At 44.7% G+C, this 19,484-nt stretch overlaps 1 protein-coding gene across 1 annotated transcript in view; it reads right to left on the bottom strand.

Annotated features, from left to right (window-relative positions):
- LOC126108551 (plexin domain-containing protein 1) overlaps nucleotides 1-19,484 on the bottom strand; it is a 460,969-nt gene that overhangs the window by 78,777 nt on the left and 362,708 nt on the right. The window contains exon 2 of the mRNA XM_049913837.1: nucleotides 13,905-14,153. Within this exon, the coding sequence (XP_049769794.1) occupies nucleotides 13,905-14,153 (249 nt within the window). The remainder of the gene's footprint in view (nucleotides 1-13,904; nucleotides 14,154-19,484) is intronic.

The raw sequence follows: 19,484 nt of genomic DNA, 5'->3' as shown, positions 1-19,484 counted from the left end.
CTCCTGTGAGCGATTTACAAAGCTCTACATTCCCACTCAAGAGTAACCTTAACTTCGCATTAGACCGAGAAGCATACTAAGCAACGAGCCAGATGTCATCCTCAATAGTCTACTTATAGGTACAGTCCAAGCTGTTAGCTGCAGCCTCTACTTTTTATTGCAATACTTCGTAAAAATTATGTAGTGAATTCCCCTCGCAGTTTTTGTAATTCAGTACGATCTGTATGCATAGTATGTACCAAAATATTTGGGAACTTGTCCGATTCATTTTTATAATTTACTTCGCAATTTTTTTTTATTATAAGTGCATTAAATATGTCAAGGTGCATTTGAGCATGGTACAAACATGTAAACATCAGGCTAGGCTACAGGTCAAGCTGCTACCACGGCTTTTGTTTGAGATTCAAATTTGTTGGCTTCACCGACCCACAACAAAATTATCACTTTTCAACCGAACCTAGACCTCCAGCTATGATGCCGATCAGTGTCACCACACCCGAAATTTCAGGGGAAAGGGGGGGGGGGGGGGGCGACATTCCAATCTCATGCTCTAGTTCAACATCCCCCCCCCCCCCCCCCCCCCGCACCACTAGCCTAAATCACAACTGACATCACTGAGTGTTGTACGTGGCTAAAGATGCTGGTTAGATAGCAATCCCTCCCGAAGTGTTCTGAATTCTTGGGGGAGAGACTCGAGTAAAAAATTATTCCAAAAACAACATATTCTTGCACTTCCATACCAGTAGATGTTGGAGATACAAAGTTTTAGCAAGCTAAATACTGGCAGCCTGAAGCAGAATCTGGACTATCACCAGTACAACACTAGAGGGAAATACTTGTCGACAGTTTCCCAATTCCACCAAATCATATGCTGATAGTGTCAAATGCATGGGGATTGAACTTTATAAACAGCCAGTCCAGTCCTGACTAGACTCTACCATCTGGTGAGCAAGATGTATGAAACAGGCGAAATACCCTCAGACTTCAAGAAGAATATAATAATTCCAATCCCAAAGAAAGCAGGTGTTGACAGATGTGAAAATTACCGAACAATCAGTTTAATAAGCCACAGCTGCAAAATACTAACACGAATTCTTTACAGACGAATGGAAAAACTAGTAGAAGCCGACCTCGGGGAAGATCAGTTTGGATTCCGTAGAAATACTGGAAAGCGTGAGGCAATACTGACCCTACGGCTTATCTTAGAAGAAACATTAAGGAAAGGCAAACCTACATTTCTAGCATTTGTAGACTTAGAGAAAGCTTTTGACAATGTTGACTGGAATACTCTCTTTCAAATTCTAAAGGTGGCAGGGGTAAAATACAGGGAGCGAAAGGCTATTTACAATTTGTACAGAAACCAGATGGCAGTTATAAGAGTCGAGGGGCATGAAAGGGAAGCATTGGTTGGGAAGGGAGTGAGACAGCGTTGTAGCCTCTCCCCGATGTTATTAAATCTGTATATTGAGCAAGCAGTAAAGGAAATAAAAGAAAAATTCGGAGTAGGTATTAAAATCCATGGAGAAGAAATAAAAACTTTGAGGTTCACCGATGACATTGTAATTCTGTCAGAGACAGCAAAGGACTTGGAAGAGCAGTTGAACGGAATGGATGGTGTCTTGAAGGGAGGATATAAGATGAACATCAGCAAAAGCAAAACAAGGATAATGGAACGTAGCCGAATTAAGTCGGGTGATGCTGAGGGAATTAGATTAGGAAATGACACACTTAAAGTAGTAAAGGAGTTTTGCTATTTGGGGAGCAAAATAACTGATGATGGTCGAAGTAGAGAGGATATAAAATGTAGACTGGCAATGGCAAGGAAAGCGTTTCTGAAGAAGAGAAATTTGTTAACATCGAGTACAGATTTAAGTGTCAGGAAATCATTTCTGAAAGTATTTGTATGGAGTGTAGCCATGTATGGAAGTGAAACATGGGCGGTAAATAGTTTGGACAAGAAGAAGAGAATAGAGCTTTCGAAATGTGGTGCTACAGAAGAATGCTGAAGATTAGATGGGTAGACCACGTAACTAATGAGGAAGTATTGAATAGGATTGGGGAGAAGAGAAGTTTGTGGCACAACTTGACCAGAAGAAGGGATCGGTTGGTAGGACATGTTCTGAGGCATCAACGGATCACCAATTTAGTATTGGAGGGCAGCGTGGAGGGCAAAAATCGTAGGGGGAGACCAAGAGATGAATACACTAAGCAGATTCAGATGGATGTAGGTTGCAGTAGGTACTGGGAGATGATGAAGCTTGCATAGGATAGAGTAGCATGGAGAGCTGCATCAAACCAGTCTCAGGACTGAAGACCACAACAACAACAATCATCTACCACTAAACATAAAAAACATCAACAATCCAGCACATTTTAAAAGAAGGCTTAAATCGATATTATTGAAATACTCTTTCTATAACTTACTGAATATTTTGAATGTGATTTTTCTATGTAATATATTTGCACACTTAATTTTCTGTACTGTAATTTAACTTCAAAATGTAAATTTCAATAATGCCTAATAGACTGTTAAAAATTGATTTACTCGTATGTAGACATCATATTTATCTGGTAAATCGTCTCTATTGTATAAATTATGTAATGCTTATCTGTACTTAGTTTGATTTTAAATGTATCCACAAATTGTAATTAGGACTTTTTGAACTTAATTTTGAACAACTTATGTGTATACTAATACTATATCCTGTTATCTACAACTATCATACAATTGTGCAAGTCTAGGTTTATTTAAGTGGTATACATTTTTAAACGTTTAACTACTATAGTGACTTGTACCATATCATATAGTACTTCCTGTACACAAAATGATTCAGCGGATCCTGTTCACACTCCTTTCTTGTGACTGCAGCCCAGCAGTAAGACATTTATGGCTTTCTCAAAACTACTACTCCCTACACCTTCCTGCACCTTATTCCATTTATTGTCAGACTGGTTCAGAGCTTTTTGAGAAAGCTTTTGTCCTCAGTCTCTAAAACAACAGACTTACACAACTGTCACAAGGCAACACGGATTGACAAAGAGTACGGATTTAGGTCCACACTGCAGTCTGAAAACTAATCCAAATTTATCTGACTCCTGTTATATGCCATATGTTTTGTTACCCACCAAATTAACTTTTACCAACGAATTATTTTTAGTTTAAATTATTCTTAATCCTTACTGTCTATTATACATAAAACAAGACTAATGTATATTTTACTAACATGCAAGTGTGCAACGAGAAATGGACTTTTTTTGCAAAAGAAATGAAATGGAAAGCAAAAATAAATTCTGTAGCCGTAAAGGGTCGTTCGCTTGCCTTAAAGCAGCCCGCTGTACCTCCTCAGGGATACAATGCAAGAATACGGATACAGTCTTTAAAAACGAGAACTAATCACCGGCAATGGCAGGGAATATGAGACAATGAAAAGGAAAACTAATTCCCGCGTCAGCGATTTCCTCTGAATTCAGTTCAGTGTATGTTGCGGGCACGACGGCGTGAGTAGCACGTGGGCACGAGTGCAAATGTCGCGCGTTGCTCGGCGCACACAAAAAGGGCCATTGTTTGAATGGAGTTAAAAAACAAAACTTACCGCAATGGAGGATCCTGACGCCAGACGATTCGCCGATCATCTTCGATTAGCACTAGCAGCGCAAAAGCGGCAAATCGAGGCCTACTCATGTTCGGTGTACACAAACACTGCAATTCGTGCGCCAGTACCACACCTTACAACAGTACAATCGCCACTGGAGAGCGCTGGAGTCGCCGAGAACTCAAACAACAAAGGGCTTTCCACTACCCCCACCACATAATCCCAGTTCTGACCTGACCAATGAACAGTCAGAACTGGACGACCGACCGGAAAGCGCTACGATTCACCCACGTGCACGCTTTTGTTTGTATAGTTTTCTTACTAAAGCTGTTTTTGGCACACTTAAGATTTATCAAAAAAATGTTACCCTTCGTAGTATTTCTTAAATACCAACTACAGACACATCGACAGTCATCAGGAGATCCTAATATGGTCAAGAACCTTTATTCAACGATCTCGAATGGTCATGTGGCCAGAAGCATCAGTTGATCATCGCTTAGGTCACAGATTCAGATTAGATTAGTTTTTCGTTCCATAGATCGAAAAGCCCCATGACCTCGTTGCCCCTGACCCTTCTCTCCGGTCAGTAAAATTTTAAAAATAATAAAGTCCAAAGGTTGTGGGTTCGATCCCCACAAGTGATGAAATGTCTAATTCGTGGGAATTAAAAAAATAGGCTTGTAGCAAGTGGACTTTTTTGTATCTTGCAGTTTATGACGGATCCTGATACCAGTAATGATATTTATATTCTTACTTGTTACAAATATTAGACCTTTTTCCCGACTATGTCGCGATTTCCATGGGTGCGGTTAGGCAGGAACTTAGGCTACAGTTCAGAACTGGTGAGACATTTGTAGGGGAAAGTGCCTAAAAGCGGACTCACATTTCGTTTTTATTTTATCTACACGTACATATATACTCCGCTAGCCACCAAGCCGTGTGTGGCGCAGGGCACAATTCGCGCCTATGTCATATCCCCCCCCCCCCCCTCTCTCTGTTCCTCCTCAGGGAGGATAGTCTGAACGCCTCAGTACGAGCTCTAATTTCCCTTATCTTCGAATCGTGATCACTGCGCGATCTGAAAGTTGGTGGTAATAATACATGCTCTACATCCTAGGCGAAGATCGGATTTCGTAATTTAGTGAGCAGCCCCTTCCGTTTAGCGCGTCGTCTATCTGCAAGTGTGCCCTATTTAAAACTTTCCATAAGATTTGTAACGCTCTCGCGATGGCTAAATGTACCAGTCACGAATCTTGCCGCTGTTCTTTGGACCTTCTCAATCTCTTGAATCAGACCCAACTGGTAAGGGTCCCATACAGACTAACAATACTCCAAGACTGGACGAACTGACCTATTGTAAGCTATTTGCTTTGTTGAACGACTGCATCGCTTCAGGATTCTACCAATAAACCGCAATCCGTTACTTGTGTAATCTGATCGTTCCATTTGGGATCATTTCGAATAGTCACACCCAGATACTTGACGGATGTTACCAGTTCCAAAGACTGGGCATGTATTTTCTACACTTATATTAATGGGGATTTTCGTCTTGTTATACGCAGTAGGTTACACTTACTAATACTGAGAGATAACTGCCAGTCATTACACCACGTATTTATTTTCCGCAAAACCTCATTGATTTGTTCACAACTTCCCTGTAGACTACAGCATCATCGGCAAACACTTAAATGCCGCTGTCAATACCACCAACCAGATGTTTATGTAAATCCTAAAAAGCAGAGGACCTATTACGCTACCCTGGGGCACACCTGAAATTAACGCTTGTTTCTGTTGAAGTCACGCCGTTCAGGACGACATACTTCTCCCTATCTGTTAGAAAGCTTTCTATCCAACCGCATATGTCATCGGATAGACCGTAAGCGCGCACTTTTTGGAGCAAGCGACAGTGCGCAACCGAGTCGAACGCCTTTCGAAAGTCCAGAAATGTGGCATTAACCTGAGAGCTGTGTCTCGTATGACCGCTGCTCCTAAAACCGTGCTGATTTATGCAGATGAGCTTCTCAGAGTCTAGAAACGTCATTATGTCTGAACACAAAATATGTTCCACGATTCTACAACAAATCTATGTCAGTGACATTGGCCGGTAATTATGTAATTATGTGCATCCGATTTCCTACCCTTTTTATAGATTTCTATGACCTGGGCCTTCGTCCAGTCCCGTGGAACTTTCCGCTGCTCTAATGATCTCTGATATATTATGGATAAGAATGGTGCTATATTTGTAGCATAGTCGACATATAATCTTACGGGGATACCGTCTGGGCCAGATGCCTTCCTGGCGTCTAGGGATCTTAACTGTTTTACAATTCCAGATACACTAAACACTATGTCAGCCATCCTTGCGTTTGTTCGATAATTGAAAGGGGGCATGGTGCTGCAGTCTTCTACCGTAAACGAGTTTTTGAAGGCTAGGTTTAGAATTTCGGCATTCTGTTTATCATCATCAGCTACATTCCCCGTACTGTCAGCAAGAGAAGGTATTGAATTATTTGTTGCGTTTATAGATTTTACATACGACTAAAAATTTTTGGGGTTATTTTTAGATTGGTTCAAATGGCTCTGAGCACTGTGGGATTTAACATCTGAGGTCATGACTCCCCTAGAGGTTAGAACTACTTAAACCTAACTAACCTAAGGACACCACACACATCCATGCCCGAGGCAGGATTCGAACCGGCGACCATAGCAGACGCTCGGCCACCGATATTGCTTTCAAATTGGTTAAAAGAATCTCTCATTGACCTTTTGACAGCTGCTTTCATTTCGCATAATTTCTGTTTATCAGCGGGGCAGTGACTACGTTTAAAAAACGACTTCCCAAAATTCTCTGCTTTCTCAGCAAATTCCTAATATGTCTGTTGTACCAAGGAAACAAAAAATTGTCGTTTAAAAACCCGTTAATATTAAACTTATAATGTTACGTGCCATTTACATCTTAGTAATAGGAAACAGTCGAAAAATTATGAAAAAATATTTTAAAAACTTCACACTTGGCGAGTTCCAAAAATAGCTGCCAAAATCGGATCTCATGTGCAAATAAATAAATAAATAAAGGTTCAAATGGCTCTCAGCACTATGGGACTTAACATCTGAGGTCATCAGTCCCCTAGACCTTAGAACTACTTAAACCTAACTAACCTAAGGACATCACACACATCCATGCCCGAGGCAGTATTTGAACCTGCGACTGTAGCAGTCACGCGGTTCCGGACTGAAGTGCCTAGAACCGCTCGGCCACCGTGGCCGGCAGAACAACACTAAACAAAATTAGAAGAAGGTATTAAATCGGAGAAAACCCTATTTACACTGGTATCCAAAATTAAAGCAACAAACGGAAACTTTGTAAGGTTGCGTTTATTTTGCCACAAAACAGTATAAACAGGCGATAGTAAAATAGAAATAATGTAAAGGATACAGAACGTAAACAACTACAATGCATGTGGGAGACAAAAACGTTCCTTTTTTTCCAATTTAACGGATTTGTCCACTAATTCCCACAACTGGTTAACGTGCTCAATGTGCGCTCTATGAGATCGAGCATTATCGTCCATCAGTACGAAGTCTGGGCCCACACCACCTCGCAACAACCACAAATGAGGTCCCCAGATCTCATTACGATATCTGTCAGCAGTTAAACCTTGCCGATTCACCAGTACAATTTCATGAAGAGGGGTTCAAGTGGTAAACGTAATCCCTGCCCACACTATTACGGATCCTTCTCGGTATCTACCTCTTTCCACAATGCTTGGGTCCAGGAATCTTATTCCACGTCCCCTCCAGATGCGATTCCATCCACAGTCTCTCTCCAGACTAAATCGGGACTCAACTGTGAAAACAACATTGACCCACTAGAATGAGATTTTCACTCTGCAGCGGAGTCTGCGCTGATATGAAACTTCCTGGCAGATTAAAACTGTGTGCCGGACCGAGACTCGAACTCGGGACCTTTGCTTTTCGTGGGCAAGTGCTCTACCACTGAGCTACCCAAGCACGACTCCTCACAGCTTTACTTCTGCCAGTACCTCGTCATATCAGCGCACACTCCGCTCGTTCTGGAAACATTCCCAAGGCTGTGGCTAAGCCATGTCTCCGCAATATCCTTTCTTTCAGGAGTGCTAGTTCTGCAAGGTTCGCAGGAGAGCTTCTGTAAAGTTTGGAAGGTAGGAGACGAGGTACTGGCGGAAGTAAAGCTGTGAGGACGGGGCGTGAGTCGTGCTTGGGTAGCTCAGCTGGTAGAGCACTTGCCCACGAAAAGCAAAGGTCCCGAGTTCGAGTCTCGGTCCGGCACACTGTTTTAATCTGCCAGGAACATTGACCCACTGTTCGACCATCCAGGTGGCATGTTGATGACTCCACTCTAGACGTTCGCTTCTCTGAAGACGCGTCAGAGGTAGACATATAATACACGGTGAGTCACCTAACATTACCGCTGGATATATTTCGTAAACCACATCAAATACTCACGAATCGATTCCACAGACCGAACGTGAGGAGAGGGGCTAGTGTAATTGGTTAATACAAACCATAAAAAATGCACGCAAGTATGTTTTTTAACACAAACCTACGTTTTTTTAATGGAACCCCGTTAGTTTTGTTAGCACATCTGAACATATAAAAAAATACGTAATCATTGCCGTTTGTTGCATTGTAAAATGTTAATTACATCCGGAGATATTGTAACCTAAAGTTGACGCTTGAGTACCACTCCTCCGCTGTTCGATCGTGTGTATCAGAGAGCACCGAATTACGTAGGGATCCAAAGGGAACGCTGGTGGACCTTCGGTACAGAAGAGACTGGAACAGCACATTACGTCCACATGCTAACACCTTTTTATTGGTCTTTTTCACTGACACACATGTACATTACCATGAGGGGTGAGGTCCACGTTCGATGGGCGTTTCATAGGACGTGGACGACACATAAATTGGCCAGCCCGTTCTCCTGATCTTCCACGTCTGGACTTCTTTCTATGGGGTACGTTAAAGGAGAATGTTTAGCGTGATGTGCCTACAATCCCAGAGGATATGAAACAACGTATTGTGGCAGCCTGCGGCGACATTACACCAGATGTACTGCGGCGTGTACGACATTCATTACGCCAGAGATTGCAATTGTGTGCAGCAAATGATGGCCACCACATTGAACATCTATTGGCCTGACATGTCGGGACACACTCTATTCCACTTCGTAATTGAAAACGGAAACCACGTGTGTACGTGTACTTCACCCCTCATGGTAATGTACATGTGCGTCAGTGAAAAAGACCAATAGAAAGGTGTTAGCATGTGGACGTAATGTGCTGTTCCAGTCTCTTCTGTACCTAAGGTCCATCACCGTTCCCTTTGGATCCCTACGTAATTCGCTGCTCTCCGATACACACGATCGAACAGCGGAGGAGTGGCACTCAAGCGTCAACTTTAGGTTACAATATCTCCGGATGTAATTAATATTTTACAATGCAACAAACGGCACTGATTACGTATTTGTTTATATGTTCAGATGTGCTAACAAAACTAACGGGGTTCTATTTAAAAAAAACGTAGGTTTGTGTTAAAAAACATACTTCCGTGCATTTTTTTATGGTTTGTATTAACCATTTACACTAGCCCCTCTCCTTACGTTCGGTCTGTGGAATCGATTCGTCAGTATTTGATGTGGTTTACGAAATATATCCAGTGGTAACGTTAGGTGACTCACCCTGTATATCAGGTCTCCGACAATAAAGGCCACTCTGCCGAAGCCTTCTGCACACCGTTTGCCTGTTTACAACACGTCCAGCGGATGCTGCGAGGACAGATCCCAGTTGCCGTACAGTGCTAGGATAGTACTGTTGTGCCCTTACAGCCAAACAACGGCGCTGTCTTTTGGATGCACACGTGGTCGGCCCTTCCCTGGCCTTCGGGATACAGTTTCGGTCTCTCTGCACAGTCGCCTTATCCGAGAGACAACACATTAAGCTATCAGGCCGGATCAGTTTGCGATTGTCCTGCTTTCATTTCTTTCTATGGTAATATCTCGTAGGCATCTTGCACGATCCCCTCGCTTCTAAACTGATACTGTTATAACTCAGCTTAGCCGCGAGTCCGTAGAGGGTGGTATATGTGACGTACAGTATGACCGGTCAGCATTTCCACCCGGAATTTGAGAGTGTTCAAATGGCTCTGAGCACTATGGGATTTAACATCTGAGATCATCAGTCTCCTAGAACTTGGAACTACTTAAACCTAACTAACCTAAGGACATCACGGACATCCATGCCCGAGGCAGGATTCTAACCTGCGACCGTAGCGGTCGCGCGGTTTCAGACTGAAGCGCCTAGAACCGCTCGGCCACACCGGCCGGCATTTGCGAGTGCAAGTCGGACCTTCCTCGGTCAGCCTCGGTGGGTCGCGTCGTCGGATTTCCTCCAACCAGTGCGCGGTGCAGCTCTCGTAAATGTCGTCCCGTGCAGATTCTTCATTGGCGCATTGGATCTCTCTCTGTCGGTGGAAGCTAATTATCTGAAATTGCTGTCGATCAACTTTGGGGTAGCCATTTACTCGAAATTAACATTCAGAATGCCGTAACATCACTTTTACTCCTATTAGATCAATAATGAAACACTCTTGTCACAAACCACTCGTAACCGAGAGCAAGGCTACCATCGAACAAGACAGGAAGAGCTCTTAACGCCGACTGCCGATTTCGGTGCGCAGTCCGTATTTCTTACTAGTTTCGTCACAGTTCGTGAATTTCCGATCGAGTTTGTACTTACTAAGATATGCATTCGTTAATGAACGGGTGCGAATTTTAACGAGGCAAAATTATTATAAATAGTTTTAAACATCCAGTGGCTCCTAGTAGTCATGCTGTCATAAATTACTTCATTTATTAAATATAAATAATCAAAATCGGTAACTTTGGCGCCAAGATGGCGGTACTTCCCGTCATGTATATTGTTGTTACGGTCCAGCGCCCAGCCCCATCCCACTACGCGCGATATATGGTCGCTTCCAGAGATGGGCAAAGTCGTTCATGCTTGGGAACTAGTTCACTGGTGATAGCTATTTTTTTGGGAACCGTTCATTTTTACTCGTTCACCGTTCTTTGGGCTAGGTATTTGGTTCTTATGAAAAATTGAAAATTAGTAGCATAGGTGACTGAAGATGGAAGGCGCCAACAAGGGGCACTTGCCTCCTCCCTGGAGTACAGAGTTTTTATTCATAACAGAATTCTCGTTGTTGTTGTTGTTGTTGTGGTCTTCAGTCCAGAGACTGGTTTGATGCAGCTCTCCATGCTCCTCTATCCTGTGCAAGCTTCTTCATCTCCCAGTACCTACTGCAGCCTACATCCTTCTGAATCTGTTTAGTGTATTCATCTCTTTGTCTCCCTCTACGATTTTTACCCTCCACGCTGCCCTCCAATGCAACTCTCACACACTTTTAATTTTCGTGATTCTGCAAAACATCTCGTTTAGCCAACTGTAGCGTTACGTGGCTGATCGCAGTGAAATAATAGAAACTGGCGCACGAAAACCCGGCCCCGAGTACAGACTGCTCGAAAATTACGCACGATTCGTCGACCGCTACGAGCAGAATAGATAAACATGTAATAATTAGGCAGTGAAGAAATACCAAGTAACTTAATGCAAACAAGAACTTCGAAACAATAGATGCCGATTGGTGGGCGACAATGAGCAGTCTAGTACTCGGGGCCAAAGGCAACCATATACAAAGTTGACGCAGTGTGTTTTCAGCTCTTCCGAATCTTTAAAATTTCCGAAAAGAAACACTGTTATCGAGCCAAGGTACCAAGGCACCGCGAGGAAAATAAGTCTAACTTTTTCATCTGATACTTTTCGAAAAACGGGATGATGAGTCTTTGATATCGGCCTGATCGCCTTCTCACAGCACAGGCACCAGAATTTGGCGAGCAGTACTGTCACAGCAACCGCCCTCAACATTGAATGTACACACATCAAAAAAAGTTTTGCATTACACCGTTTCCCAGAACTCTGGAAGACAGATGTTGATTGTGGATGTTGTATCACACGGCCCCTTTGACTGTCACTAAACCCGCCCAAAGATGTATACAACCATGCATGAGCAGCGCCTATTAGACGGAGGGGGTCCGACAGCCGATCAGTTCCAGTCACTCCACCAGGAAGGAGGTACACGGCTCGTGTTGTCTGTGGTTCAACCATGTCTAGACGGTCAATACTGCGGTTCGATCGCGTCCGTATTGTTACTTTGTGCCAGGAAAGGCTATTAACAAGGGAAGTGTCTAGGCGCCTGGGAGTGAACAAAAGTGATGTTATTCGGACATGGAGGAGATACAGAGAGACAGGAACTGTCGATGACATTCCTCGCTCAGGCCGAACGAGGGCTACTACTGCAGTGGATCACCTCTACCTACGGATTATGCCTCGGAGGAACCCTGACAGCAACGCCAACATGTTGAACAATGCTTTTCGTGCAGCCACAGGACGTCGTGTTACGACAAACTGTGCGCAATAGGTCGCATGATGCGCAACTTCACTCCCGACGTCCTTAGCGGGGTCCATCTTTGTAACCACGACACCGCGCAGCGCGGTACAGATGGGCCCAACAACATGCCGAATGGGCCGCTCAGGACTAGCGTCACGTTCTCTTCACCGATGAGTGTCGCATATGCTTTCAACCAGACAATCGTCGGAGACGCGTTTGGAGGCAACCCGGACAGGACGAACGCCTTAGAGACACTGTCCAGCGAGTGCAGCAATGTGGAGGTTCCCTGCTGTTTTCGACTGACATTATGTGGGGCCGACGTACGCCACTGGTGGTCAGGGAACGCGCCCTAACGGCTGTACGGTACGTGAATGCCATCCTCTGACCCGATAGTGCAACCATATCGGCAGCATATTGGGGAGACACTCGTCTTCATTGACGACGATTCGCGCCCCCACAGAGCACATGTTGTGAATGACTTCCTTCAGGATAACGACATCGTTCGACTAGAGTAGCCAGCATGTTCTCCAGACACGAACGCTGTCGAACATGCCTGGGACACAGAAAAGCACTGTTTATGGACGACGTGATCCACTAACCACCCTGAGGGATCTACGCCGAATCGCCGTTGAGGAGTGGGACAATCTGCACCAACAGTGCCTTGATGAACTTGTGGATAGCATGCCACGACGAATACAGGCATGCATCAATGCAAGAGGACGTGCTACTGGGTATTAGAGGTACCGGTGTGTACAGCAATCTGGACCACCACCTCTGAAGGTCTCACTGTATGGTGGTACAACATGCAATGTGCGGTTTTCATGAGCAATAAAAAGGGCGGAAACTATGTTTATGTTTCCAGAATGAGATTTTCACTCTGCAGCGGAGTGTACGCTGATATGAAACTTCCTGGCAGATTAAAACTGTGTACCCGACCGAGACTCGAACTCGGGACCTTTGCCTTTCGCGGGCAAGTGCTCTATCAACTGAGCTACCGAAGCACGACTCACGCCCGTCCTCACAGCATTACTTCTGCCAGTACCTCATCTCCTACCTTCCAAACAGTTTTAATCTGCCAGGAAGTTTCATATCAGCGCACACTCCGCTGCAGAGTGAAAATCTCATTCTGGAAACATTCCCCAGGCTGTGGCTAAGCCATGTCTCCGCTGTATCCTTTCTTTCAGGAGTGCTAGTTCTGCAAGGTTCGCAGGAGAGCTTCTGTAAAGTTTGGAAAGCAGGAGACGAGGTACTGGCAGAAGTAAAGCTGTGAGGACCGGGCGTGAGTCGTGCTTCGGTAGCTCAGTTGGTAGAGCACTTGCCCGCGAAAGGCAAAGGTCCCGAGTTCGAGTCTCGGTCGGGCACACAGTTTTAATCTGCCAGGAAGTTTCATATCAGCGTACACTCCGCTGCAGAGTGAAAATCTCATTCTGGAAACATTCCCCAGGCTGTGGCTAAGCCATGTCTCCGCTGTATCCTTTCTTTCAGGAGTGCTAGTTCTGCAAGGTTCGCAGGAGAGCTTCTGTAAAGTTTGGAAAGCAGGAGACGAGGTACTGGCAGAAGTAAAGCTGTGAGGACCGGGCGTGAGTCGTGCTTCGGTAGCTCAGTTGGTAGAGCACTTGCCCGCGAAAGGCAAAGGTCCCGAGTTCGAGTCTCGGTCGGGCACACAGTTTTAATCTGCCAGGAAGTTTCATATGTTTATGTTGATTTCTATACCAGTTTTCTGTACAGGGTCTGTAACTCTCGGAACGGAGGTGATCCAAAACTTTGGGTGGAGCGCACGTAGAGCAACAGCAGGCAGGCAGGCAGGCAGTCAGGCACTCCCACCTGGTGCGGAGGCGGCCGTGGTCTTGTAGCGTCCCGCTTCGCCCTCGGCGCCGGACAGAGGGTTCTCGTAGCGCGGGCCGCCGCCGCCCCCGCCGCTGCCGCCCCCGCCGCTGCTCAGCTCGGCGCTGGCGGACTCCTCCCCCGCCAGGTAGCGCCTCGTCCGCGCCCTGGCCGGCGACAGCGGCACCAGCTCCACGAAGACGCTGGCGGCGGCGGCAGACCGACCCGGCACCGAGTACACCAGCCCATCTGCAACACCACCAGGAAGGCCACACGTAAACAACATGCGGGGGAAAAAAAAAATTAAATTGTCAGTACACCTCACGGCGGGACACAGTACAGGAAACCGTTTTGAGAAACCTGCCTGCAAATGTACAGGTTAATCAGGATGTTCTGACCCCCACATACTACACTACTGGGCATTAAAATTGCTACACCACGAAGAAATGCAGATGATACACGGGTATTCATTGGACAAATATATTATACTAGAACTCACATGTGGTTACATTTTCACGCAATTTGGGTGCATAGATCCTGAGAAATCAGTACCCAGAACAACCACCTCTGGCCGTAGTAACGGCCTTCATGCGCCTGGGCATTTAGTCAAACAGAGCTCGGATGGCGTGTACAGGTACAGCTGCCCATGCAGCTTCAACACGATACCACAGTTCGTGAAGAGTAGTGACTGGCGTATTGTGACGAGCCAGTTGCTCGGCCACCATTGACGAGACGCTTTCAATCTGTGAGAGATCTGCAGAATGTGCTGGCCAGGGCAGCAGTAGAACATTTTCTGTACCCAAAAGGCCCGTACAGGACCTGCAACATGGATTATCCTGCGGTCGTGCATTATCCGGCTGAAATGTAGGGTTTCGCAGGGATGGAATGAAGGGTAGAGCCACGGGTCGTAACACATCTGAAATGTAACGTCCACTGTTCAAAGTGCCGTCAATGCCAACGAGAGGTGACCGAGACGTGTAACCAGTGGCACCCTATACCATCACGCCGGGTGATACGCCAGTATGGCGATGACTAATACACGCCTCCAATGTGCGTTCACCGCGATGTCGCCATCGTGATGTTGTAAACAGAACCTGGATTTATCCGAAAAAATGACGCTTTGCCATTCGTGCACCCAGGTTCGTCGTCGAGTCCACCATCGCAGGCGCTCCTGTCTGTGATGCAGCGTCAAGGGTAACTACAGCCACGGTCTCCGAGCTGATAGTCCGTGCTGCTGCAAACGTCGTCGAACTGTTCGTGCAGATGGTTGTTGTCTTGCAAACGTCCCCATCTATTGACTCAGGGATCGAGACGTGGCTGCACGACCCGTTACAGCCGTGCGGATAAGATGCCTGCCATCTCGACTGGTAGTGATACGAGGCCGTTGGGATCCAGCACAGCGTTCCGTATTACCCTCCTGAACCCACCGATTCCATATTATGCTAACAGTCATTGGATCTCGACCAACTTGAGCAGCAATGTCTCGATACGATAAACCGCAATCGCGATAGGCTACAATCCGCCCTTTATCAAAGTCGGAAACGTGACGGTACGCATTTCTCCTCCTTACACGAGGCATCACAACAACGTTTCACCAGGCAACACCCTTCAACTGCTGTTTGCGTACGAGAAATCGGTTGGAAACTTTCCTCGTGTCACCACGTTGTAGGTGTCGCCACCGGCGCCAACCTTGTGTGAATGCCCTGAAAAGCTAATCATTTGCATATCACAGCATCTTCTTCCTCTCGGTAATATTTAGCGTCTGTAGCACGTCATCTTCGTGGTGTAGCAATTTTAATGGCCAGTACTGTAACATTAGGAGTGTTTAACTTTCCACTTAGATAAATGGTAGCCAAGAGGAGAGGTCATTTTTTTTCGCTAAAACTGTCATGAAAAATGCTTCGCGAATCAATTACTTCTAGTGCAGCTTTGAATTTTCCAACCTAATACTGGTTACCATTTTCAGTTTCCGAGCAAATGATCACTTCAAAGCATGTGTAGGAATGGCAGCCCATTCTTCCTCAAGAGTGGAAACCAGACAAGGCAGTTGTGTTGGACGCTGGGATCCGAAGTCTACGTTCTGACTCTTCGCACATGCGTTCCACTGAGTTTCGACCAGGACTCTGGAAGGCCAGTCCATTTCATTTCAGGAATGTGACTGTCCACAAACTTATCTCCCAGTTGCTACTTTATGACCGGATGCAGTGTCGAACTTTCGTAAACTTCTGCGATGTGTTCAAAAAGTCTCTCCGCAGTGCCGTATGACTGTTCGCCTGCCTGGGTTACTTCCCTCCAAGTGGACTCTCCCAACCTTCCACTGTTCCGTTTATCTCAGCCAGCGTCAGCAGTATCGTTGGTGTGTGTCGTTACGTGTTGACGTGAACGTTTAGTTTCTCTGTTCGTTTGTTTCGTTTTTGTCACTGTTAAAATGCCAACGATTGAAGAACGTATGTTTTTAGTCGAACAGGTGTTCAAAGCTGGCAGTAAATACACAGTTTCAGTTCGTCAAACATTTAATTCAGTTTTCCCGGAGACAACTCTTCCACAACGCGATACTGTGCGAGATTTGATTAACAAATTTCGAAGTACGGGTTCAGTGACAGATGCACCGAGAAGTGGTCGTCCTAGGGCTTTGTCTGAGGATAAACTACTCGATATTTCCTATAAAATGTCCACGAGTCCGAACAAGTCAGTAAGAAAACCCGCCCAGGAAATCGATGTTAGTGTCGGAACGGCCCACACAGCTGTAAGGAAAAAATTACAACTTTTCCCATGCAAAGTGACAGTCGTGCAAGAACTGTCAAATACTGATCATGGCCAGAGACTGCATTATTGTCAATGGTTCAAAAATTTCGTTCAATAAAATGGAAGGGATATTTTTAATGAAACGTTTTTCACTGATAATCCGTGGTTTCATTTATCTGGGTGACGAACTCGCAAAATTCTCGTATGTGGAGTACTGCAAATCCATTCTGTTTTCATGAGGAACCACTCCATTCTGTGTGCCAGCCGGAGTGGCCAAGCGGTTCTAGGCGCTACAGTCTGGAGCCGAGCGACCGCTACGGTCGCAGGTTCGAATCCAGCCTCGGGCATGGATGTGTGTGATGTCCTTAGGTTAGTTAGGTTTAATTAGTTCTAAGTTCTAGGCGACTGATGACCTCAGCAGTTAAGTCGCATAGTGCTCAGAGCCATTTTTTGAACTCCCTTCTGTGAAAATAGGAGTTTGGATTGCTATTTCTATACGTCGGATTGTCGGTCCCATATTTTTCAACGAAACAATAAACGCACAACGATACTGCAGTGATATTCTGTACCCATTCACACGAGAACTCATGTTACGTGAAATACTGAACGGTTGTTTTCAACAAGATGGTGAAACCGCGCATACAGCTCGCGTTTCAATATCACTGCATGCTGATTTTTTTGGTGCTCGCACAATTTCACAGGGACTTTGGCCTCCACGATCGCCTGACGTAACACCACCTGACTTTTTCTTCTGGGGTGCAGCGAAAGCAACTGTCCAAAATCCATCGATAAATTGAAAACCGCAATACCCAGTTTCACTGTTTCTATTACACAAGAAATGTTACAGCTTGTGTTTGGAATCATGATTAGACGGACTGAATTGTGTATTCAGCAACAGGGGGGGGGGGGGGGGGGACGACGACACTTTCAACATTTAATGTGAAAATTTGTAAGTAAAAATGAATATTCAATAAATTAATAGCTTGTATTTAACTGAGTTTCATTTTGGTATACTCACTGCGACATACGGCACGCGCGGCTAACAATCATACGGCGCTGCGGAGAGACTTTTTGGACACCCCGTTCTTTCTTAAATGCTTAACGTCAAATATTAACTCATTTGTAAAGTAATCAGAAGTCTGAAGCTGGTTCATCCATAGAAGATCCATTCCTCGAAGAAATGGTGATTTAGTGGGTACTTCGAAAAATTTTATCGCCATCCGCTTCTGGTGTCGCTACGCAAGATCTGAATAGCGCCCACCCTGCATTCAATTGTGGGAACCTCCGAGACCTCTAGCGAGGAATGGCGGTTATCGCTGACAACCAGTTTTCTACTATATCGTTTTTTTCCTCCACGCCACTTTAACCCGATTGTTAAAACCGCTAAAAATAACCTGTTTCTAAAATAATCAATCTTCCTTCGACTTTTTATTGATGTTATTTTCTGTAATAAACGTAGAAGTCCTACAAGAATTGAAAAAAATGTGGCTCTCTCAGTTTGAGCAGGTATACAATCAGAATACTAAATTAAACAGGCTAATAAAAGACTGCTTAGTCTGCCAACCGTTCGTTGCTTCCCTCGAAAAGTGATAAGTTGTTGAATACTACAAAATAATCACCAGAATTTTCCTACTGATTGGAAGTTTTTGAATCTCTGTTCAAAAATCATATTTTAATCGGGGGTCGTGCCACTGTTGTGGCATTACGAATAGCCAGTGCTAAAGGGTGAAAACTGAAACTTTTCGTGTTAAGTCGTCCGTTTTCGATGGCTACAAACAGATGAAGACCTACTATGTAGACACAAGCGGCAGATCAACTACTTCGCACTTTTGTTTTATACTTTGAATGAACTGTTTAAGTTTTTTTTTAATTTGTTACTGTTACCATTAAGTTCTTTTGTTTTAATTATGTTATAGAAATGACAGGAAAATCTCTAATCTTTTAAAACAAATTAAGAATTGTACTTGACTGCTACGTCAGTTCACAGAAACATTCTCAGACTGGGGCTGGTGCTATTTTGCAACAGGACGGGTGTCAGGCGTACAGACCAGGGCGCCCTCATGTCTTTCACACTGCACGTTCACGCGCACCTGAGGCCACGAGGCACGGCAACACGGACATTGTCTCAGCAATGCTGTACCAATTTTTGTGTCAATCTGTTGCTCGTCTCTGTCTGCATTATTAAAATAGCACTGATCGCATTTTCAGAATAACGCAATCAAATCAATGGACCTTTTAGAACAAAATATACTCCTTTTTAAAAAATGAGTTTGGGTTCAAATGGCTCTGAGCACTATGCGACTTGACTTCAGAGGTCATCAGTCGCCTAGAACTTAGAACTGATTAAACCTAACTAACCTAAGGACACCACACGCATCCATGCCCGAAGCAGGATTCGAACCTGCGACCGTAGCGTTCGCTCGGCTCCAGACTGTAGCGCCTAGAACCGCACGGCCACACAGGCCGGCAAAAAAGATTTTAATTAAAAAGGAAAGCATTTAGCACTGCTGTTATGGCTCATGGAAATTTCGTTTTTTACTGAATTAGCAAAAAAATAAACATCTGTTATAACAAAGACCGAAGTAATACCCAAAAAACGGCGGTAATTCAGAAATAGAATAAAGATATCTGTTTTAACTAGGGCGACTGATATAAGATCGATATCTAAATGGCAATATCGAGTTTCGATATTTTTATTTCATACTGTGTCAGTCTTTCGAAGATATTTAAAGTTGTTCTTTTGAACTTGCAACAGAACACAATTTTACTTTCGCTGTGTGAAAGATTCTCACTACTTTTTGATCTCTCTTCACGTCGACTCTTTATCTTTGACTG

This window comes from Schistocerca cancellata, chromosome 11 (genome assembly GCF_023864275.1).
Source record: "Schistocerca cancellata isolate TAMUIC-IGC-003103 chromosome 11, iqSchCanc2.1, whole genome shotgun sequence".
NCBI lineage: Eukaryota > Metazoa > Arthropoda > Insecta > Orthoptera > Acrididae > Schistocerca > Schistocerca cancellata.
The sequence above is the reverse complement of the archived record's forward strand: the minus strand, read 5'-3'. Positions and strand labels throughout refer to the sequence as shown.